General features: G+C 50.7%; 1 protein-coding gene across 1 annotated transcript in view; it reads left to right on the plus strand.

Annotated features, from left to right (window-relative positions):
- SRCIN1 (SRC kinase signaling inhibitor 1) overlaps positions 1-23666 on the plus strand; it is a 91253-nt gene that overhangs the window by 40256 nt on the left and 27331 nt on the right. The window contains exons 3-9 of the mRNA XM_077788324.1: positions 2210-2233; positions 11693-11885; positions 15168-15366; positions 17619-17712; positions 19671-20479; positions 22318-22410; positions 22530-22573. Of these exons, the coding sequence (XP_077644450.1) occupies positions 2210-2233; positions 11693-11885; positions 15168-15366; positions 17619-17712; positions 19671-20479; positions 22318-22410; positions 22530-22573 (1456 nt within the window). The remainder of the gene's footprint in view (positions 1-2209; positions 2234-11692; positions 11886-15167; positions 15367-17618; positions 17713-19670; positions 20480-22317; positions 22411-22529; positions 22574-23666) is intronic.

The raw sequence follows: 23666 nt of genomic DNA on the forward strand, positions 1-23666 counted from the left end.
CCGGCTTTACCCGTGCAGTCCCACCCTGCTGGTTTTCCTCTCTCCAGCCCGCGCTGTTGGTGCTCCTGGGCAGAGATTTGGATCATTTCTCCTTGGCCCCAGCTGGAGCAGGAATTGTTTTGTCTCTGCTCTGTGCACAGAGCTCGCCATCCCATAATATGCAAACCCCACACCCTAAATCGGCACAAAATTGGCAAAAATATAAAAATTAAACCCTGAGGGACCTGGCCGTGCCCAACCCACCCCGAATTTGGGGACATTGGAGGTGGCAGCAGGGACAGATGGAGCTCACCAAGTGCCAGGGGCTGGTGGCCAAGACCCGCCTGGCGCTGGCCACAAATGGGCAAATATTTAAAGCGTTAAAAAATATTTAAAGGTTTTTAAAAAATTATTTTAAATATTTTAAAATATTAAAAATATGTAAAGGTTTTAAAAAATATTTGAAGTATTTGAAAGTGTTACAAATATTTAAAAGTTAAAAACATATTTTAAATATTTGAAAATATTAAAAATATTTAAAGGATTTTAAAAATATTTAAATATTTTAAGGCATTAAAACTGTTAAAAGGTTTAAAAATATTTAAAGTATTTTAAAGTATTAAAAATATTTAAAGATTTAAGAAATATTTTAAAATATTTAATGGTTTTAAGAAATATTTTAAATATTTTGAAGTATTAAAAATATTTTAAGGTTCCACCCTTGGATCGACTCCTCATCCCTAAATCCCACTCCTCATCCCTAAATCCCACTCCTTGTCCCTAAATCCCATTCTTTGTCCCCAAATCCCACTTCTCATCCCTGATTCCACCCTTGGATCTACTCCTTGTCCCTGGATCCCAGCCCTGGATCCCATTCCTTGTTCCTTGTCCCTAAATCCCACTCCTCATCCCTAAATCCTGCTCCTTGTCCCTAAATCCCACTTTTCATCCCTAAATCCTGCTCCTTGTCCCTAAATCCCACTTTTCATCCCTAAATTCTGCTCCTTGTCCCTAAATCCCACTTTTCATCCCTAAATCCTGCTCCTTGTCCCTAAATCCCGCTCCTCATCCCTAAATCCCACTCTTCGTCCCTCAATCCCACTCCTCATCCCTAAATCCCATTCCTCATCCCTGGATCCACCCTTGTATCCCATTCCTTGTTCCTTGTCCCTAAATCCTACTCCTCATCCCTAAATCCCACTCTTTGTCCCTAAATCCCACTCCTCATCCCTAAATCCCACTCTTTGTCCCTCAATCCCACTCCTCATCCCTCAATCCCACTCTTTGTCCCTAAATCCCACTCCTCATCCCTAAATCCCACTCTTTGTCCCTAAATCCCACTCCTCATCCCTAAATCCCACTCTTTGTCCCTAAATCCCACTCCTCATCCCTAAATCCCACTCTTTGTCCCTCAATCCCACTCCTCATCCCTCAATCCCACTCTTTGTCCCTAAATCCCACTCCTCATCCCTAAATCCCACTCTTTGTCCCTAAATCCCACTCCTCATCCCTAAATCCCACTCTTTGTCCCTCAATCCCACTCCTCATCCCTCAATCCCACTCTTTGTCCCTAAATCCCACTCCTCATCCCTAAATCCCACTCTTTGTCCCTCAATCCCACTCCTCATCCCTAAATCCCACTCCTCATCCCTAAATCCCACTCTTTGTCCCTCAATCCCACTCCTCATCCCCGGATCCGCTTTCCCTCCTGCTGGGGCTTGGCTGGGGCTGGAATTTTGGGATCCCACTGGAACTCAAAGAATTCCCATCCCCCTTCCCAGCCGAGCTCTTCCAGAACTTTCCACAGCCTCGGCCTCGGGAGAAGGTTCCGGTGTCACCCCGGGATTGGGAATTTTGGGAGCCGGTGGCCGTGATGGCGGTGGCAGCGGGGCGGGAATTCTTGGAAAATCCCCTGGGAAAAAATTAACATTATTGTGACTCCCAGTGCCGCCCCCTTTTCCGTCCTTTTTCACCCCAATTTCTTTCCATCCTCGCCCCTTCCCTCACTCCCCAAAATTCCAGCGGCACTTTGGGAGGGGCGGGGTTTAAATCCGAGCTTGGAGCTTCTAAAAGTGAGAAAAAACCAAAGGGAAAAGGGGAAAAAAACCGCCAAAAATCAAACCAAGAATCTTAATGGTATTTTTATTTTTTGGTTTTTTTTGTGTCTGTGTTTTCTTCTGTTTTATTTTATTTTATTTTTCCGTTTTTTCTCTTTTTTTGTTGTCGTTAGCAACCCAACTACTGGAGCTTTAAGGTCAGTATTTTGGATTTTTCCGGCTTTCTCTTGGAAGTGCATGTGGATGTGGCTCTGGAAAGGGGGTGGGAAAAGGGTGGGATTTTTAAAATTTTATTTTTTGGGATGAGAATTCCCGAGCTGAAGTTGTTTGGTCTCGGCTCAGCTGAAGCTGGAGGTGGTGAGAGGGGATTTTTGGGTGGAAAAGGATGGGAAAAGGAAAAGGATGGGAAAAGGAAGAAAAAATATGGAAAAATGATGGAAAAGTATGGGAAAAGAATGGGAAATGATGGGAAAAGAATGGGAAGCTATGGGAAAAGGATGGGAAAGGATTGGAAAAGAATGGGAAAAATATGGGAAAGGATGGAAAAAGGAAAAATATGGAAAAATGATGGGGAAAAGGATGGGAAAGGATGGAAAAAGGAAAGGATGGGAAAAGTTTGGAAAAGGATGGGAAAATCATGGGAAAATGATGGGAAAAGGGGAAGGATGGGAGAGGATGGAAAAAGGAAAAGGATGGAAAAGAATGGGAAAATCATGGGAAAATGATGGAAAAAAGAGGGGGAAATGATGGAAAAGGATGGAAAAGGATGGGAAAAGTTTGGAAAAGGATGGGAAAATCATGGGAAAATGATGGAAAAAGGATGGAAGAGGATAGAAAAGGATAGGAAATGTCCCGTCCCAGAGTTTCTGGGATTGGGATCAGAGTTTGGGAATGCCCCATCCCAGAATTTCTGGGATCAAGATTGGGATTTGGGAATGCCCATCCTGGAATTTCTGAGATCAGGGTTTGGGGAATGTCCCTCCCAGGAGTTTCTGGGATTGGGATTTGGAAATGCCCATCCCGGAATTTCTTGGATCGGGCTTTGGGAATGCCCATCCCGGAATTTCTCGGATCAGGATCGGGGTTTGGGAATGCCCCATCACAGAGTTTCTGAGATCGAGGTTTGGGAATGCCCATCCCAGAATTTCTGGGATCGAGATCGAGATTTGGGAATGCCCATCCCGGAATTTCTGGGATCGGGATTCCTGCTCACACCGGGAGGGGCCAGCCCCTTCCTTGAGTCCGGGGTTTTAAAATCCCTGATCCGATTTGAACTAATCCTGTTAACGTTGAGGTCGGGATTAATCCCGGTTTAATCGGGATTAATCCCGGTTTAATCGGGATAATCCTGACAAAGTGCTCGGCGTTAGAGGCGGGATGAGTTATTGCTGCCGGCCGGGAACGATTTTAATTTGGGGCGGGGGGAGAGGGGAGGGGGCTGGAGAGGCCCCGACCCCTTGGATGGGGAAAACTCCGGGAAAAACCCTTTGGGTGGTGCTTGGAACACCCCGGGCTTCTCATTTCATCCGTTTCTACCCCAAATTTCCTCTGATTTTCCCTCCTTTTCTTCCCAAATCCCTTCTGAGTGGTGCTCAGAACAACCCGGGCTTCTCATTTCTTCCATTTCTGCCCAAATTTCCTCTGATTCTCTCTTTTTCTCCCCAAAACCCTTTGGATGGTGCTCAGACCATCCCAGCCTTCTCGTTTCTTCTATTTCTACCCAAATTCCCTCTGGTTTTCCCTCCCAAAACCTTTTGGATTTTGCTCAGAGCACCCCAAACCTCTCGTTTCTTCCTCTTCTACCCCAAATTCCCTCAATTTTCCCTCCTTTTCTTCCCAGCTGGGCATCTCCTGGCTGTTGGAATTCCTTCCCGCTGGAATCCATCGCTGAGGGAAAAGGCGGAGCAGAGGGGTTGGGTTCCAGCCGGGAATGTCGGGCACTGGGATTCCACTGGAACCTGGGGGAGAATGCCCCAGATTTGGGAGGCTGAATTCCACTTGGGAATTCTGGATTCTGGTCAGGGATGTTCTATTCCAGTTGGAAATTCTGGATTCTGGTCAGGAATCTTCTATTCCAGTTGGGAATGCTAATTTTTGGTCAGGGATGCTGGATTCTGGTCAGGGATATTCCATTCCAGGTGGAAATTCTGGTTATTGGTCAGGGATGTTCTATTCCAGTTGGGAATTCTGGATTCTGGTCAGGGATAGTGTATTCCCATTGGGAATTCCGGGTTTTCCTCAGGGATGTTCTATTCCAGCTGGATTCTGCTCAGGAATTTCTATTCCAGTTGGGAATGCTGGTTTATGGTCAGGAATGCTGGATTCTGGTCAGGGATGGTGTATTCCCATTGGGAATTCTGGGTTCTCCTCAGGGATGTTCTATTCCAGTTGGAAATTCTGGATTCTGGTCAGGAATGTTCTATTCCAGTTGGGAATGCTAATTTTTGGTCAGGGATGCTGGATTCTGGTCAGGGATATTCCATTCCAGGTGGAAATTCTGGTTATTGGTCAGGGATGTTCAATTCCAGTTGGGAATTCTGGGTATTGGTCAGGGATGGTGTATTCCAGCTGGGAATGCTGGTTTTTGGTCAGGGATGCTGGATTCTGGTCAGGGATGGTGTATTCCCATTGGGAATTCTGGGTATTGGTCAAGGATGTTCCATTCCAGTCGGGAATTCTGGATTCTGGTCAGGAATGTTCTATTCCAGTCGGGAATTCTGGTTGTTGGTCAGGAATGTTCTATTCCCATTGGGAATTCTGGATTCTGGTCAGGGATGTTCTATTCCAGTTGGGAATTATGGGTTCTGCTCAGGAATGTTCTATTCCAGTTGGGAATTCTCGTCAGGGGTGCTGGTTATTGATTGGGAATGTTCTATTCCAGTTGGGAATGCTGGATTCAGCTCAGGAATGCTCTATTCAAATTGGGAATTATAGTTTCTCATCAGGAATGCTGGTTTCTGCTCAGGAATGTTCTATTCCTGCTGGGAATTCTGGATTCTGGTCAGGGATGTTCTATTCCAGTTGGGAATTTTGGTTTTTGGTCCAGTGATGTTCCATTCCAGTTGGGAATTCTGGATTTTGGTCAGAAATGTTCTATTCCAGTCGGGAATGCTGGTTTAACATGGATCCTACACCATGGATCCCATCCCACCCCATGGATCCCATCCCATGGATCCAATCCTATGGATCCCATGCATCCCATCCCATCCCACCCCATGGATACCATCCCATCGATTTTATCCCATGGATCCCACCCCACCCCATGGATCCCATCTCACCCCATGGATCCCATCCCATCCCATCCCCTGGATTCCTTCCATGGATCTCAGCCCATTGATCCCAGCCCATGGATCTCATCCCACCCCATGGATCCCGCCCCATGGATTCCTTCCCATGGATCCCATCGCATTGATCCCAACCCATGGATCCCATCATGGATCTCACCTCATGGATTCCACCCCACAGATCCCACCCCATGGATCCCACCCCATGGATTCCACCCTATGGATCCCATCCCACCTCATAGATCCCATCCCATGCCCTGGATTCCTTCCCATGGATCCCATCCCACCCCATGGATCCCACCCCACCCCATGGATTCTTTCCCATGGATCCCATCCCATCCCACCCCACGGATCCCATCCCACCCCACGGATCCCATCCCACCCCACGGATCCCATCCCATCAATCCCACCCCATAGATCCCATCCCACCCGATGGATCCCATGCATCCCATCCCATCTCATCCCATGGATCCCACCCCATGGATTCCTTCCCATGCATCCCACCCCACCCCACGGATCCCATCCCACCCAATGGATCCCATCCCATGGATCCAATCCTATGGATCCCATGCATCCCATCCCATCTCATCCCGTGGATCCCACCCCATGGATTCCTTCCCATGGATCCCACCCCACGAATCCCACCCCACAGATCCCATCCCACCGCAGGGCTCAGCACCAGATGGGATCCGGGCGGGACACCGGGATTAACGGTGAGAGGGGGATCAGCCGGGATTAATCCCGATCCGTGTCCAACCAGGGGCCGGAGCCTCGGTAAATAACGGCGCCCGCGGCCGGCCGTGCCAGCCGTGCCAGCTGTTTGCCAGGGATTTCAGACCTCGCATCCCTCCCTCGCCTTTATCCCCATCCTGCCCAGGAGCTGCAGACGGGCAGCAGAGGGCAAGGTGCTGCCAGGTCCTGCCAGGTCCTGCCAGGAGCATCCAGGACCCTCCAGGACCTGCCGGGTCCTGCCAGGACCCTCCAGGACCCACCAGGTCCTGCCAGGACCTGCCAGGACACACCAGGTCCTGCCAGGACACACCAGGTCCTGCCAGGACACACCAGGTCCTGCCAGGACACACCAGGACCTGCCAGGACACACCAGGACCTGCCAGGACCTGCCAGGACCCACCAGGTCCTGCCAGGACCCTCCAGGACCCGCCAGGACCTGACGGGACCTGCCAGGACCCACCAGGTCCTGCCAAGACCCTCCAGGACCTGCCAGGACACACCAGGTCCTGCCAAGACCCTCCAGGACCTGACAGGACCTTCCAGGACCTGCCAGGACCCACCAGGTCCTGCCAGGACCCTCTAGGACCTGCTAGGAGCCACCAGGACCTGCTGGGACCCTCCAGGACCACCCAGGACCTGCCAGGCCCCGCCAGGGCCATGCCCGGCCGCGCTCCGGAGCACCCTGGGTGCCCATGGGGAGCGATTCTGGGGGGTCTGGGGGCTCCTGGAGGGGGTGACCCCCACCCTGGAGCTGCCCAGCCCGGCCCGGGAGGTTCCTCCCGGTGACCGGAGGGGACGGGAGGCCGAGCTCGGGGACAGCGAGGACTTGTCCATCCCAGGTCTGATTTGGGGCTGGTTTTGGGGGTTTTGGGGCGGCTCTCAGGGGGTTTGGGGCTTGTCTTGGTGGTTTTAGGGCAGGTCTTGGTGATTTTGGGGCTGGTCTTGGCGGTTTTGAGGCTGATCTCGGGTTTGGGGACTTGCCTAGGGTCTTTTGGGGGTGGTCTTGGCAGTTTTGGGGCAGGTCTCGGTGATTTTGGGGCTGGTCTTGGGTTTTGAGGCTTGTCTCGGGTTGGGAGCTTGTCTAGGATCTTTTGGGTCTGGTTTTGGAGGTTTTCGGGGTGGTCTCGGCAGTTTTGGGGCAGGTCTCGGTGATTTTGGGGCTGGTGTCGGTGGTTTTGAGGCTTGTCTCAGGTCTGGGGGTTTGCCCAGGGTCTTTTGGGGCTGGTCTTGGTGATTTTGGGGCTGGTCTTGGTGATTTTGGGGCTGGTCTTGGGGTTTGGGGCTGGTCTTGGGGGTTTGGGGCTGGTCTCGGCAGTTTTAAGGCTGGTCTAGGGGGACCCTGCTAGAATTGGGGGGCTTTGTGCCCATCTGGGGAGGCTCTTTGCCCATCTTTGGGGCTCCGTGCCCATCTTGGGGGGCTCTGTGCCCATCTTTGGGGCTCTGTGCCCATTTTTGGGGTTCTGTGCCCATCTTGGGGATTCTGTGCCCATCTGGGACTGTTTTGTGCCCATCTTGGGGGCTCTGTGCCCATCCTGGGGGGCTCTTTGCCCATCTTTGGGGTTCTGTGCCCATTTTGGGGGTTCTGCACCCATCTTGGGGGCTCCGTGCCCATCTTGGGGGGTTCAGTGCCCATCTTTGGGGCTCTGTGCCCATCTTGAGGGCTCTTTGCCCATCTTTGGGGCTCTGTACCCATCTTTGGGGCTCTGTGCCCATCTGGAGGGGTTCTGTACCCATCTTTGGGGCTCTGTACCCATCTTGGGGGGCTCTGTGCCCATCTTTGGGGCTCTGTGCCCATCTTTGGGGTTCTGTACCCATTTTTGGGGCTCTGTTCCCATCTTGGGGGGCTCTGTGCCCATCTTTGGGGGCTCTTTGCCCATCTTTGGGGCTCTGTGCCCATCTGGGGGATTCTGTGCCCATCTTTGGGGCTCTGTGCCCATCTGGGGGATTCTGTGCCCATCTTTGGGGCTCTGTACCCATCTTTGGGGCTCTGTGCCCATCTTGGGGGGCTCTGTGCCCATCTGGGGGGTTCTGTACCCATTTTTGGGGCTCCGTGCCCATCTTTGGGCTCTGTGCCGATCTTGGAGGGCTCTGTGCCCATCTTTGGGGCTCTTTGCCCATCTGGAGGGGTTCTGTGCCCATCTTGGGGGCTCTGTGCCCATCTTGGGGGGCTCTGTGCCCATCTTTGGGGCTCTGTGCCCATCTTGGGGGGCTCTGTGCCCATCTGGGGGGGCTCTGTGCCCATCTGGGGGGCTCTTTGCCCATCTGGAGGGGTTCTGTGCCCATCTTGGGGGCTCTGTGCCCATCTGGAATGGTCCCATGCCCACAGGGGTGCCCGGAGTTCAGGGAAGGGGTGCTGGGGTGGCTCTGCCCCGCTGCCAGTGACACTTTTGAGGGTTGGGGACAGCAGCGACATTTTTGGGGGTTGGGGACAGCGGTGACACTTTTGGGGGTTGGGGACAGCGGTGACATTTTTGGGGGCTGGGGACAGCGCATGGCGCAGGGCACCGGGGCAGAACGGTCCCTTCCGGGCTAAAATCCCATTAATCCCATCTCGCCTGCCTTTGTTTGGGGTTTTTTGTTTTGCTCTTTGGCTGGTTCCATAAATTATCCGCAGCGGGGAAGCGCCGGTGGCCCGAGGGCAGCTGCGGCAGGGGGATGGGCTCGGCTGGGACAGGAAAAGTGTCGCTGTCACCCCCGGGGTGTTGGGGACACCGGGGACACCAGGGACCGGGAGGATTTGGGGTGGGGAGGGAAGGGATGGATTTAGGGATGGATTTAGGGATGGATTTAGGGCAGGGAATGGGAATGGGACAGGGACGGGGTGTTGGGACAGGGCAGAGTCACCCCCGGGGTGTTGGGGACACCGGGGCACTGGGATTGGGGGATTTGGGGTAAGGAGGAGAAAGGATGGATGCAGGGATGGATTTAGGGATGGATTTAGGGCAGGATGAGATCCCGGAGAAGGGGAAGGGGACAGGGACAGTTGGGACAAGGCAGAGTCACTCCCAGGGTGTTGGGGACAGCAGGACACTGGGATTTGGGGGATTTGGGGACAGGAGGAGAAGTAATGGATGCAGGGATGGATTTAGGGATGGATTTAGGGCAGGGTGAGATCCCAGAGAACAGGAACAGGACAGGGACGGGGTGTTGGGATAGGGCAGGATGGATTTTGGGTTGGATTTAGGGCAGGGAATGGGAAAGGGACAGGGACGGGGTGTTGGGATAGGGCAGGGATGGATTTAGGGTTGGATTTAGGGTTGGATTTAGGGTTGGATTTAAGGCAGGGTGAGATCCCGGAGAACAGGAATGGGACAGGGACAGGGACAGGGACAGGGACAGGGACAGGGGGTGTTGGGACAGGGCAGGGATGGATTTAGGGTTGGATTTAGGGATGGATTTAGGGCAGGATAAGATCCCAGAGAATGGGAACAACCCTGGGCCCCACATCCCTGCCCTCCCCTATGGATCCACCCCGAGCTGGCATCACCCCAAACCCATATCAAGGTCCCCAAAACCCACAACCTTGAGGGTGGGGAGCCCCAAAATCCCCTTTCTTCACCCCAAAACCACCCCCACGCGGGCTCAGAGCTGCGTGCCGAGGGATGGCAGCGGGAAATGTTTTACTCCATGCCCGGGAGGCTCTGCCAGGGCTCTTTGTGCTCCAACAACAACAACCCAGCAATTCCCCAGCAATTAAACAGTTCAGGATTAATTAAATCTCCCAATTAATGTCTCGTTTAAATGGCGATGATGGCTGTTATCCTTTCATATTGATTGCTTTATTTTTTTCCCCTTTTTTCCCCTCGTCTTTAAATAGTTTTTGTTGTCCCTTTTGCACATCCAGGGAGGTGTTGGTTCCCTCTGCTGGATTTGCCAAACTTCAACAAGTGCCTGGAAAATCCAGGCTTGGATTTTTGGGGTTTTTATTGATCAGCAATTCTGGGGGTGGCCACAAATTTGGGGATATTTGCGGATATTTCTGATTATTTGCGGGTATCTGGAGATGTTTGTGGATATTTGTAGATATTTGTGATTATTTGCTGGTGTCTGGAGGCATTTGTGGATATTAGTTGGATATTTGGGAATATTGGTGGATATCTGGGGATATTTGTGGATTGTTGTAGATATTTGGGGATATCTGCAGATATTTGTGGATGTCTGGGGTTATTTGTGAATATTCGGGGATATTTGTGGTTATTTGTGGATATTTGGGTATATTTGTAGATATTTGGGGATATTTGCAGGTATTTGACGGATATTTTTGGATATTTGCAGATATTTGTGAATATTGGAGATATCTGGAGATATTAGGGGATATTTGTGGTTATTTGTGGGTATTTGGGGATATTTGTTGGATATTTGGGGACATTTGTGGTTATTTGCAGATATCTGGAAAAATTTGTGGATATTTGTCAGATATTTGCAGATATTTGCAGATATTTGTAGATATTTGTGGATATTTGGGGGTATCTGGAGATATTTGTTGGATATCTGTGGATATTTGCAGATATTTTTGGATATTTGTGGATATTTGCGAATATTTGTGGGTATTTGCAGATATTTGCAGATATTTGGGATACTTGTTGGATATATGTTGGATATTTGTAGATATTTGCAGATATTTGTGGATATTTGTCAGATATTTGCAGATATTTGTGGATATTTGTGGATATTTGTGAATATTTGTGGATATTTGCAGATATTTGTGGATATTTGTCAGATATTTGCAGATATTTGTGGATATTTGTGGATATTTGCGAATATTTGTGGATATTTGCAGATATTTGCGGATATTTGTGGATTTTTTTTATATTTTCAGATATTTGTGGATATTTGTCAGATATTTGTGGATATTTGTGGATATTTGTGGATATTTGTCAGATATTTGGGGATATTTGTGGATATTTTTGGATATTTTTGGATATTTGCAAATATTTGTGGATATTTGTCAGATATTTGTGGATATTTTTGGATATTTGCAGATATTTGGAGATATTTGTTGGATATTTGTTGGATATTTGCAGATATTTGTGGATATTTGTGGATTTTTTTTATATTTGCAGATATTTGTGAATATTTGTCAGATATTTGTGGATATTTGTGGATATTTGTGGAGCATCCTTGGAACTTGGGTGGAGCATCCTGGATTTGGGGTGGAGCTCCTGGAATTGGGATGGAGCTCCTGGAATTGGGATGGAGCTCCTGGAATTGGGGTGGAGGATGCTCGGAATTGGGATGGAGCCCCTGGAATTGGGATGGAGCTCCTGGAATTGGGATGGAGCCCCTGGAATTGGGGTGGAGGATGCTCGGAATTGGGATGGAGCCCCTGGAATTGGGATGGAGCTCCTGGAATTGGGGTGGAGGATGCTCGGAATTGGGCTGGAGCCCCTGGATTTGGGCTGGAGCCCCCCAGAAGGGGCCCATCCCCACCTTCAGTCACAGGGAGGAATTTTTGGGGTTCTCCCAGGAGTTCCACACTCGATGTCCTCCGTGTCTCCCTCCCATCCCGGGACATTCCACGATCCCACCACCCACACCAACCTCTCCATCCCGGCCCCGAATCCCGAGGGAAACAGGGAACAACCTCACCACCCCTCCCTGTCCCCCCCTGACCTGTCCCTGTCCCCTGTCCCGTTGCAGACCAGGAGCTCCCGGCACTCCCAGGGCTCCCAGCCTGGCCTGGCCGACCAAGCCAAGCTCTCCTTCGCCTCGGCCGAATCCCTGGAGACCATGTCGGAGGCGGAGCTGCCGCTGGCCTTCAACAGGATGAACCGGTTCCGGCAGAGCCTGCCCCTGTCCCGCTCGGCCAGCCAGACCAAGCTTCGATCCCCAGGTACCTCCAGAGGTCCCAAAATCTCACAGTGGATGGTGGGGTTGGGCTCCATCCACCCAAAATTCCAGACCAAGCTGCAATCCCTAGGAACCCTCAAAGATCACAAAATCTCCGTGGTGGATGGTGAGGTTGGTCTCCATCCACCCAAAATTCCAGACCAAGCTTCGATCCCCAGGTACACTCTGGAGACCCCAAAATCTCTGTGGTGGGGTTGGTCTCCATCCACCCAAAATTCCAGACCCAGCTGCGATCCCTAGGAACCCTCAGAGATCACAAAATGTGGTGGATGGTGAGGTTGGTCTCCATCCACCCAAAGTTCCAGACCCAGCTGTGCTCCCCAAGTACCCCTGGAGGTCCCAAAACCTCCACGATGGATGTTGGGGTGGAGCTCCCCAAAAAATCCTTTTTTTGGGTGCCCCAAAACCTTCCACTTTCACCAGGGCACTGTTGGGTGACCAGAGCCCCAAAACCTTTTTATGGGTGCCCCAAAAATCCACCTACCTTCAGCAGGGTGAGATTGAGTGACCAGAGCTCCCTAAAACTGTTTTTTGGGTGCCCCAAACTCTTCCACCTTCAGCAAGGTGAGACTGGGTGGCCAGAGCTCCACAAAACCTTTTTATGGGTGCTCCAAAACCTCACCAGGACCTTTTGGGTGGCCAGATCTCCCCCCAAAACCCTTTTTTGGGTGCACCAAACCCTTCCACCTTCAGCAGGGTGAGACTGGGTGGCCAGAGCTCCCCAAAACCTTTTTATGGGTGCTCCAAAACCTCACCAGGAGCTTTTGGGTGGCCAGAGCCCCAAAACCTTTTTTTGACTGCCCCAAAACCCCACCAGGGCCCTGTTTGCTGCCCAGATCTCCCCAAAACCTTTTTTTGGGTGCCCCAAACCCTTCCACCTTCAGCAGGGTGAGACTGGGTGGCCAGAGCTCCACAAAACCTTTTTTTGTGTGCCCCAAACCCTTCCACCTTCATCAAGGTGAGACTGGGTGGCCAGAGCTTCACAAAACCCTTTTTTTGGGTGCTCCAAAACACCACCAGGACCTCTTGGGTGGCCAGATCTCCCCAAAACCTTTTTTTGACTGCCCCAAAACCCCACCAGGGCCTCTTGGGTGGCCAGATCTCCCCAAAACCTTTTTATGGGTGCTCCAAAACCCCACCAGGACCTTTTGGGTGGCCAGATCTCCCCCCAAAACACTTTTTTTGGGTGCCCCAAACCCTTCCACCCTCAGCAGGGTGAGACTGGGTGGCCAGGTCTCCCCAAAACCTTTTTTTGACTGCCCCAAAACCCCACCAGGGCCTCTTGGGTGGCCAGATCTCCCCAAAACCTTTTTTTGGGTGCCCCAAACCCTTCCACCTTCATCAAGGTGAGACCAGGTGGCCAGATCTCCCCAAAACCTTTTTATGGTTGCTCCAAAACACCACCAGGACCTTTTGGGTGGCCAGATCTCCCCAAAACCCTTTTTTGACTGCCCCAAACTCTTCCACCTTCATCAAGGTGAGACTGGGTGGCCAGATCTCCCCAAAACCTTTTTATGGTTGCTCCAAAACACCACCAGGACCTTTTGGGTGGCCAGATCTCCCCAAAACCCTTTTTTGACTGCCCCAAACTCTTCCACCTTCATCAAGGTGAGACTGGGTGGCCAGAGCTTCACAAAACCCTTTTTTTGGGTGCTCCAAAACGCCACCAGGACCTCTTGGGTGGCCAGATCTCCCCAAAACCTTTTTTTGACTGCCCCAAAACCCCACCAGGGCCTCTTGGGTGGCCAGATCTCCCCAAAACCTTTTTATGGGTGCTCCAAAACCCCACCAGGACCTTTTGGGTGGCCAGATCTCCCCCCAAAACACTTTTTTTGGGTGCCCCAAACCCTTCCACCCTCAGCAGGGTGAGACTGGGTGGCCAGGTCTCCCCAAAACCTTTTTTTGACTGCCCCAAAACCCCACCAGGGCCTCTTGGGTGGCCAGATCTCCCCAAAACCTTTTTTTGGGTGCCCCAAACCCTTCCACCTTCATCAAGGTGAGACCAGGTGGCCAGATCTCCCCAAAACCTTTTTATGGTTGCTCCAAAACACCACCAGGACCTTTTGGGTGGCCAGATCTCCCCAAAACCCTTTTTTGACTGCCCCAAACTCTTCCACCTTCATCAAGGTGAGACTGGGTGGCCAGATCTCCCCAAAACCTTTTTATGGGTGCTCCAAAACACCACCAGGACCTCTTGGGTGGCCAGAGCTCCCCAAAACCTTTTTATGGGTGCTCCAAAACCCCACCAGGACCTTTTGGGTGGCCAGATCTCCCCCCAAAACCCTTTTTTGGGTGCCCCAAACCCTTCCACCTTCAGCAGGGTGAGACTGGGTGGCCAGAGCTCCGCAAAACCTTTTTATGGGTGCTCCAAAACCTCACCAGGGCCTTTTGGGTGGCCAGAGCCCCAAAACCTTTTTTTGACTGCCCCAAAACCCCACCAGGGCCCTGTTTGCTGCCCAGATCTCCCCAAAACCTTTTTTTGGGTGCCCCAAACCCTTCCACCTTCAGCAGGGTTAGACTGGGTGGCCAAAGCTTCACAAAACCCTTTTTTTGGGTGCTCCAAAACGCCACCAGGACCTTTTGGGTGGCCAGATCTCCCCAAAACCTTTTTATGGATGCTCCAAAACACCACCAGGACCTCTTGGGTGGCCAGATCTCCCCAAAACCTTTTTATGGGTGCTCCAAAACCCCACCAGGACCTTTTGGGTGGCCAGATCTCCCCAAAACCTTTTTTTGACTGCCCCAAAACCCCAGCAGGACCTTTTGGGTGGCCAGATCTCCCCAAAACCCTTTTTTGACTGCCCCAAACTCTTCCACCTTCATCAAGGTGAGACTTGGTGGCCAGATCTCCCCAAAACCTTTTTATGGGTGCTCCAAAACGCCACCAGGACCTCTTGGGTGGCCAGATCTCCCCCCAAAACCCTTTTTTGGGTGCCCCAAACCCTTCCACCTTCAGCAGGGTGAGACTGGGTGGCCAGAGCTCCCCAAAACCCTTTTATGGGTGCTCCAAAACCCCACCAGGACCTTTTGGGTGGCCAGATCTCCCCAAAACCTTTTTATGGGTGCTCCAAAACCCCACCAGGACCTTTTGGGTGGCCAGATCTCCCCAAAACCTTTTTATGGGTGCTCCAAAACGCCACCAGGACCTTTTGGGTGGCCAGATCTCCCCCCAAAACCCTTTTTTTTCTGGCTGGGAAGACCCGGTCAGGTCCGCGGGGAAGGGGCCCGGTCCCGGCTGACCGCCCGTGCCCCCCTGTGCTCCCAGGGGTGCTGTTCCTGCAGTTCGGGGACGAGACGCGGCGGGTGCACATCACGCACGAGATCAGCAGCATGGACACCCTGCACGCCCTCGTCGTGCACATGTTCCCGCAGAAGCTCACCATGGGCATGCTCAAGTCCCCCAACACGGCCATCCTCATCAAGGACGAGGCGCGGAACGTCTTCTACGAGCTGGAGGACGTCCGGTGAGCGGGGAGCCGTCGAATCCCACCCCACGCCGGTTTTCCGTCCTTTAAATCCATCACGAGACGGGAAATCCGTGGGGTCGGCGTGGGGTGGAAAGGGAGGTGGCCGCTAAGGAAATCAGGAGGTTCCCTTGAAATGGAAAATATAAATCTCCTCCAAATTGTTATAATTTTAAAATTAAAAGGTTCTCAGGCAAAGATATGGGAGTGGGAATAAGAGGTCTTTAATACAAGAATTAAGAATTGGCTTGGTTTGGACAGGCAGGTGGCCGCTAAGGAAATCAGGAGTTTCCCTTGAAATGGAAAATATAAATCTCCTCCATCCAAATTGTTAAAATTTTAAAAGTAAAAGGTTCTCAGGCAAAGATATGGGAGTAGGAATACAAAACTTAAAATTTGTTTTGGTTTGAAAATTAAGATGTCTGCTAAGGAAGGCAGGAGTTTCCCTTAAAATGGAAAATGTAAACCCCTCCCTCCAAATTATTATAATTTTAAGATTAAAAGGTTCTCAGGCAAAGATATGGGAGTAGGAGTAAGAGGTCTTTAATACAAGAATTAAGAATTGGCTTGGTTTGGACAGGCAGGTGGCTGCTAAGGAAGGCAGGAGTTTCCCTTAAAATGGAAAATGTAAATCTCCTCCATCCAAATTGTTATAATTTTAAAATTAAAAGGTTCTCAGGCAAAGATATGGGAGTAGGCAAAACAGTTCTTTAATACAAAAGTTAAAATTTGTTTTGGTTTGAAAATTAAGATGTCCGCTAAGGAAGGCAGGAGTTTCCCTTGAAATGGAAAATGTAAATCCCTTCCCTACAAATTATTATAATTCTAAAATTAAAAGGCTCTCAGATAAAGTAGGAAGTAGGAATAGCAGTTCTTTGCTAAGAAAATTAAAATTTCTCTTGGTTTGAAAATTCAGGTGTCTGCTAAGGAAGGCAGGAGTTTCCCTTAAAATGGAAAATATAAATCTCCTCCATCCAAATTGTTAAAATTTTAAAAATAAAAGGTTCTCAGGCAAAGATATGGGAGTAGGCATACAAAAGTTAAAATTTGTTTTGGTTTGGAAATTAAGATGTCCGCTAAGGAAGGCAGAAGTTTCCCTTGAAATGAAAATGTAAATCCCTTCCCTCCAAATTATTATAATTTTAAGATTAAAAGGTTCTCAGGCAAAGATATGGAGTAGGAATGCAAAAATTAAAAATTGTTTTGGTTTAAAAAATCAGGTGTACTCTAAGGAGAGCAGGAGCCTCCCTAGAAATGGAAAATGGCAATCCCCTCCCTCCATATTGTTAAAATTTTAGAAGTAAAAGGTTCTCAGGCAAAGATATGGGAGTAGGCAAAACAGTTCTTTAATACAAAAGTTAAAATTTGTTTTGGTTTGAAAATTAAGATGTCCGCTAAGGAAGGCAGGAGTTTCCCTTGAAATGGAAAATGTAAATCCCTTCCCTACAAATTATTATCATTTTAAAATTAAAAGGCTCTCAGATAAAGTAGGAAGTAGGAATAGCAGTTCTTTGCTAAGAAAATTAAAATTTCTCTTGGTTTGAAAATTCAGGTGTCCGCTAAGGAAATCAGGAAGTTCCCTTGAAATGGAAAATATAATTCTCCTCCATCGAAATTATTATAATTTAAAAATTAAAAAGTTTTCAGGCCAAAGATATGGGAGTAGGAATAACAGCTCTTTACTAGGAAAATTAAAATTTCTCCTGGTGCCATCCCAGGGGGGCTCAGCCCTCCTGCAGTGCCCGCTGTGCTCCTGCTGGAGCAGGATCTGCACAAGGAGGGAATTTTCCTCTGGAGCTCCAGGGCTCCTGGAGATGGGCCTGGGCTTTTTCTGGGAAAAGGTTTCTGTGGTATTCCAAATCCCAGATTGTATCCAGGTAGGAATTCTTGGCTTCTCCCAATGGGATGATGGAATTTTATCAGCCGTGCAGGGACAGGAGTTAATTAATAATTAATGGCCCATGAACAGAAGATAATTAATCATTAATAGCCCATGAACAGAAGATGTCTCCTGGAGGGAGGATTGGTTGTGGAAGAGATTAAAAAAAAACCTGCCCAATGAAGAGAACTGCCCAATTAACAGAAGATAATTGCCCAATTAACAGAAGATAACGGTCCCACCTCTAACAGATTAATTGAATACATGTACCCGACAACCCAGGACACGAACGAAGGACAAAAGGGGGTGGTGGGTGCGGCTTTGGGGTTTTGGGGGTCTCTCCCGGGTGTTCAGGCTCTGCCTCCGCTTCCAGAGACATCCAGGACAGAAGCATCATTAAAATCTACCGGAAAGAGCCGCTCTACGCCTCGTTCCCGGCCTCACACATCACCAACGGCGACCTGAGGGTGAGGGGGGACACGGGACACGGGACACGGGACACGGGACACGGGGACACGGGACACAGGACACGGGACACGGGACACGGGACACGGGACACGGGACACGGGACACGGGGACACGGGACACAGGACACGGGACACGGGACACGGGACACGGGACACGGGACACGGGACATGGGACACGGGACACGGGGACAGCCCGGGGGGGTGGCGGGGCCTGGTGGGGCGGGAGCAGTGGCAGAAGTTGGGAATTGGGAATCGTGGGTGGGTGGGATTCATCCTGCCTGCCGGCAGCGTTGGGTGGGGGCTGGCGGCGGGGTTGTAAATGTGGTTTCAGGGAATTAAATCGTCAAGGTAATTCATTAGGATGAGTCGCCCTGCTGCTGGCTGGGAATCACAGAATTAATTACGGAATCATGGAATCACTCAACTACTGAATCACAGAATCATAGAATCACGGAATTACATAATCTCAGAATCACAAAATCACTGAATTACTGAATCACAGAATCACGGAATCACAAAATCACTGAATTACTGAATCACGGATTCACTGAATTATAGAATCACAGAATTACAGAATCATGGAATCACTCAACTACAGAATCATAGAATCACGGAATTACAGAATCACAGAATCACAATCACAGAATTACAGAATCACAGAATCACAAAATCACTGAACTACTGAATCACAAAATCACAGAATCACAAAATCACTGAATTACTGACTCATGGAATCACTGAATTACAGAACCATAGAATCACAATCACAGAATCATTGAATTACAGAATTACAGAATCATGGAATCACAGAATCACTGAATCACTGAATTACTGAATCAGAATTCACAGAATCACAGAATTATGGAATCACTGAATTACTGAATCACAGAATCACTGAATTACAGAGTCATAGAATCACAAGCACAGAATTCACAGAATCACAGAATTATGGAATCACTGAATTACTGAATCACAGAATCACTGAATTACAGTCATAGAATCACAAGCACAGAATTCACAGAATCACAGAATTACAACCACAGAATCACAGAATCACAATTAGGGAATCACAGAATTACAACCACAGAATTACAGAATCACAGAATCACAGGGTTGGAAGAGACCTTCAAGGTCATCAAGTCCAACCCAGCCCCATCACCTCAACCAAACCCTGGCACCCAGTGCCACCTCCAGCCTTGGTTAAACACCTCCAGGTATGATGAATCCACCACCTCCCAAGCCCCAGGAATTCCCAAAATTGTCCCAAATTCCCTCAAATTCCCAAAATACAACCACTGGGTTGGAAGAGACCTTCAGGATCATCAAGTCCAACCCAGCCCCAACAGTTCAACCAAACCCTGGCACCCAGTGCCACCTCCAGCCTTGGTTAACACCTCCAGGGGTGGTGACTCCACCACCTCCTGGTCCATGGGAATGCCCAAAATTGCCCCAAATACCCCAAATTCACAGAATCACTGGGCTGGAAGAGATGTTTAAGATCATTGAGCTCAACCAAACCCTGGCACCCAGTGCCACCTCCAGCCTTGGTTAACACCTCCAGGGGTGGTGACTCCACCACCTCCCTGGGCAGCCCATTCCAGAACTTTATCACCGTTCTGTAAAAACCTTTTTCCTGACATCCAACCGAAATTTCCCTGGGTGCAGCTCGAGGCTGTGACCTCTGGTTCTGCAGCGCTGCCCAGAGAAAGAGCCCAAGCCCAGCTGGCCACAGCCACCCTTCAGGAGCTGTGGGGAGCGCTGAGGTCACCCCTGAGCCTCCTTTTCTCCAGCCTGAGCACCCCCAGCTCCCTCAGCCGTTCCTCACAGGGTTTGTGCTCCGAGGGAAGGTTTTACCAAGGATTTGCCGAGGTTTCGCCAAGGGTTTGGTCCTTGGCGGGGTGGAGGGCCCGGCAGGGTGAGGCTCACTCCGTGCCGACCCTCCCACCCCATCCCCACAGCGAGACATGGTCTACACATCCCGGGAATCCTCTCCCACCCGCCGGCTCAACAACATCTCCCCGGCTTCCCACCTGGCCTCCGGCTCCCCTCCGCCCGTGCTCCAGTCCTCGTCGCCGTCCCGCTCCCGCATGTCCTACAGCGGCGGCCGCCCGCCCTCGTACGCCGGCAGCCCCGTCCACCACGGCGAGCGCCTGTCCAGCCTGCCCCCGGCCCAGGGGGTGTCCCCCAGCCCCAGCGCCATCCTGGAGCGCCGCGACGTCAAGCCGGACGAGGACCTGGCGGGCAAGAACGTGGTGCTGGTGAAGAACGAGGGGCTCTACGCCGATCCCTACGGGATGGTGCACGAGGGGCGGCTCAGCATCACCTCCACGCAGTCGCTGGCGGGCATGGGGGACCCCTTTGGCTACTCGGGGGGGCTCTACAAGCGGGGCTCAGTGCGGTCACTCAGCACCTACTCGGCGGCCGCGCTGCAGACGGAGCTGGAGGACAGTTTGTACAAGCCCAACGCGCCCATCTACAGCGACACGTACGGCCCCGGGCTGGGCTTCCGCATGCCGCCCTCGTCCCCGCAGAAGATGGTGGAGCCCGGGCAGAGCCCGCACAGCCCCTACTCGGGCCCGCCGAGCCGCTCCTCGCCTGTCCGGCAGTCCTTCCGCAAGGATTCCTGCTCCTCCGTCTTCATGGACGGCCCCGTGGGCAAAACGCGCAACCCCAGCTCGTCAGGGCCTCCCGAGATGTTCCCCGGCCCCGGAGAGCGGCCGCTCTCGGGATTCGGATCGCCCGGACCGGCCAAGGACACGGAGACCAGGTGAGAGGAGGGGTGGTGTGTTCGTCCAGGGGTGCTCCAGGTTGTGTTTGCACCTGGGATGATCCAGGTTCCTCTGGATTGGTGTTTGCACCTGGGATGATCCAGGTTCCTCTGGATTGGTGTTTGCACCTGGGATGATCCAGGTTCCTCTGGATTGGTGTTTGCACCTGGGATGACCCAGGTCCTTCTGGATTGGTGTTTGCACCTGGGATGATCCAGGATTTTGTGGATTGGTGTTTTGCACCTGGGATGATCCAGGTCCTTCTGGATTGGTGTTTGCACCTGGGATGACCCAGGTTCTCCTGGAATTGTGTTTGCACCTGGGATGATCCAGGTTCCTCTGGATTTGTGCTTGCACCTGGGATGATCCAGGATTTTGTGGATTGGTGTTTTGCACCTGGGATGATCCAGGTTCCTCTGGATTGGTGTTTGTACCTGGGATGACCCAGGTCCTTCTGGATTGGTGTTTGCACCTGGGATGATCCAGGTTGTGTTTGCACCTGGGATGATCCAGGTCCTTCTGGATTGGTGTTTGCACCTGGGATGACCCAGGTTCTCCTGGAATTGTGTTTACACCTGGGATGATCCAGGTCCTTCTGGATTGGTGTTTGCACCTGGGATGATCCAGGATTTTGTGGATTGGTGTTTTGCACCTGGGATGCTCCTGGTTGTATTTTCACCTGGGATGATCTAAGATTTTGTGGATTGGTGTTTTGCACCTGGGATAATCCAGGTTCTTCTGGATTGGTGTTTGCACCTGGGATGATCCAGGTTTTGTTTGCACCTGGGATGCTCCTGGTTGTATTTTCACCTGGGATGACCCAGGTTCTTCTGGATTTGTGTTTACACCTGGGATTCTCCTAGGTGTGTTTGCACCAAGGATGCACCAGGTTTTCCTGGATTTGTGCTTGCACCTGGGATGATCTAGGATTTTGTGGATTGGTGTTTTGCACCTGGGATGCTCCTGGTTGTATTTTCACCTGGGATGCGCCAGGTTCTCCTGGAATTTTGTTTGCACTGGGGATGACCCAGGTTCTCCTGGATTTATGTTTGCACCTGGGATGCTCCAGGTTGTTCTGAGTTTCAGTGTTTGGACCTGGGATTCTCCAGGTTGTCCTGGATTTGTTTTTGCACCTGGGATGCTCCAGGTTGTATTTTCACCTGGGATGCGCCAGGTTTTTCTATAATTGTATTTTCACCTGGGATGCTCCAGGTTGTCCTGGATTTGTGTTTTCACCTGGGATGCTCCAGGTTCTCCTGGAATTATGTTTGCACCTGGGATGCTCCAGGTTCTCCTGGAATTGTGTTTGCACCTGGGATGCTCCAGGTCCTCGTGGAATTATGTTTGTACCTGGGATGCTCCAGGTTGTGTTTGCACCTGGGATGATCCAGGTTCTCCTGGAATTATGTTTGTACCTGGGATGCTCCAGGTTGTGTTTGCACCTGGGATGCTCCAGGTCCTCCTGGAATTGTGTTTGCACCTGGGATTATCCAGGTTGTGTTTGCACCTTGGATGCTCCAGGTTGCGTTTGCACCTGGGATGCTCCAGGTTTTCCGTTTCCTTTGGATTTGCGTGTTTGCTCCTGGGATCCCCGGTGAGTTTGGGGTTTTGTATCAGCTGGAGGAGGAATCGGAGCAGACAGGGAGGAGGAGGATGAGGAGGAGCAGCAGAGGAAGGCACCGCGGTGGGGAATGGGGCTGGGTGCCAGCACAGCGGGGGAACGAGGAGCAGGGTGACAGCCGTGTCCCCGGCTCTGGGGGCGGCAGGGACGGGCCGTGAGCGGGGCCGTGGCGGCAGACGCGGCCGGTGACCCGTGCCCGTCCCTTTCCCGGCGCAGGGAGCGGATGGAGGCCATGGAGAAGCAGATCGCCAGCCTGACGGGGCTGGTGCAGAGTGCGCTGCTCCGCGGCTCCGAGGCCGAGACCCCCAGGTGAGGACAGCTCTGGGACCCCGGGGGCCGGGATGTCCCTCCTGGGCGGTTTGTCCCCCTCCCAGGGGACACCAACCGTGCCTGGCCCTCGCTCAGCCCCCTCCTCTCTTTGGTTTCAGCGAGAAGAACGAAGCCACCAACGGCGGGACCCCCCCGTCAGCGTGTGAGTGACCCCTGGTCCTGCAGGACGCCCGTGGGTGTCCAGGGTGGGCTCTGCAGCCCCCCACCCACCCCATGCGCTGGTGGTGCCTTTTTTGGGCTTGCCTAAAACCAGAATTAAGAGAATAAAAACGGATCTATTTAATTTAAGGGCCTCAGGGTGCGCGTGAAGATTCCCCAAGGGGCTGCACCCATAATGGATGATGGCCACGAGGTTTTCGGACAATTATAAGTTTGGTCCATTTACGTATCAATTAATTGATGTTAATTTATGTAATTTGGGGTTAATCCTCCAATTACAGCTTCAGGTAATGAAGTAATTTACTCCCAGTTTGGTTCCACCTGCTCCAATTCACTTTTTTTAATATTTTTTTGAGGTAGTGAGGCGTCCTTCAGTTACAGGCCTGGAGAAGAATTGTTTTGTCTGAATAAAACAGGAGAGCAGCAGCTGACAGGCCACGGAGTTTTAGAATTATTCCCTGAAGCGACAGAGAATTTGAAAAATATAAAAGCTAAAATCCTACAGCACCAGCGGGATCCCCCCCACGCCACCCTGGGGTGGGCTTAGCACGGACAGAGAAATTTTGGGGACCACCAGAGCTGAAGGATTGGGTGGGGAAATGTTAAAACTCACAATGTCTCTCAGACATTTTTAGAAATTCCAAGCCTTAGTCAGAAACATTTTAAATCCCAGCAAACAACTAAAAACAACTATAATTTTGAGTTTAAGCCATAAAATAAGTTAGCAACTTTAAAAGCAAAACAAACAGTCACAAAAAGTTAGATAATATAGTAAAAGTAGTTACAAAACAAACAAAAAAATTAATATTATACAAGAGAGTTTTAGCACCTGTACAAGAAAGTTTTTATTTTGTACATGAGGGTCGAAAGAGTTTTAGCACCTATACAAGAAACTTTTTATTTTGTACATGAGAGTCAAAAGTTCTAAAATAGAAAAAAATAGACTAATCCTATTCTTCCTCCTTCTTCTTCCTTACCTCCATAGTCTTAATAATATTAATACTCAGAAATTAGTTTAAAGTAAAAAAACACTTTGTAATATAAATAGTAAATATTTTGAAAAAACTATAAATATA

The sequence above is a fragment of the Lonchura striata genome, chromosome 25 (genome assembly GCF_046129695.1).
Source record: "Lonchura striata isolate bLonStr1 chromosome 25, bLonStr1.mat, whole genome shotgun sequence".
Classification (NCBI taxonomy): Eukaryota; Metazoa; Chordata; class Aves; order Passeriformes; family Estrildidae; genus Lonchura; species Lonchura striata.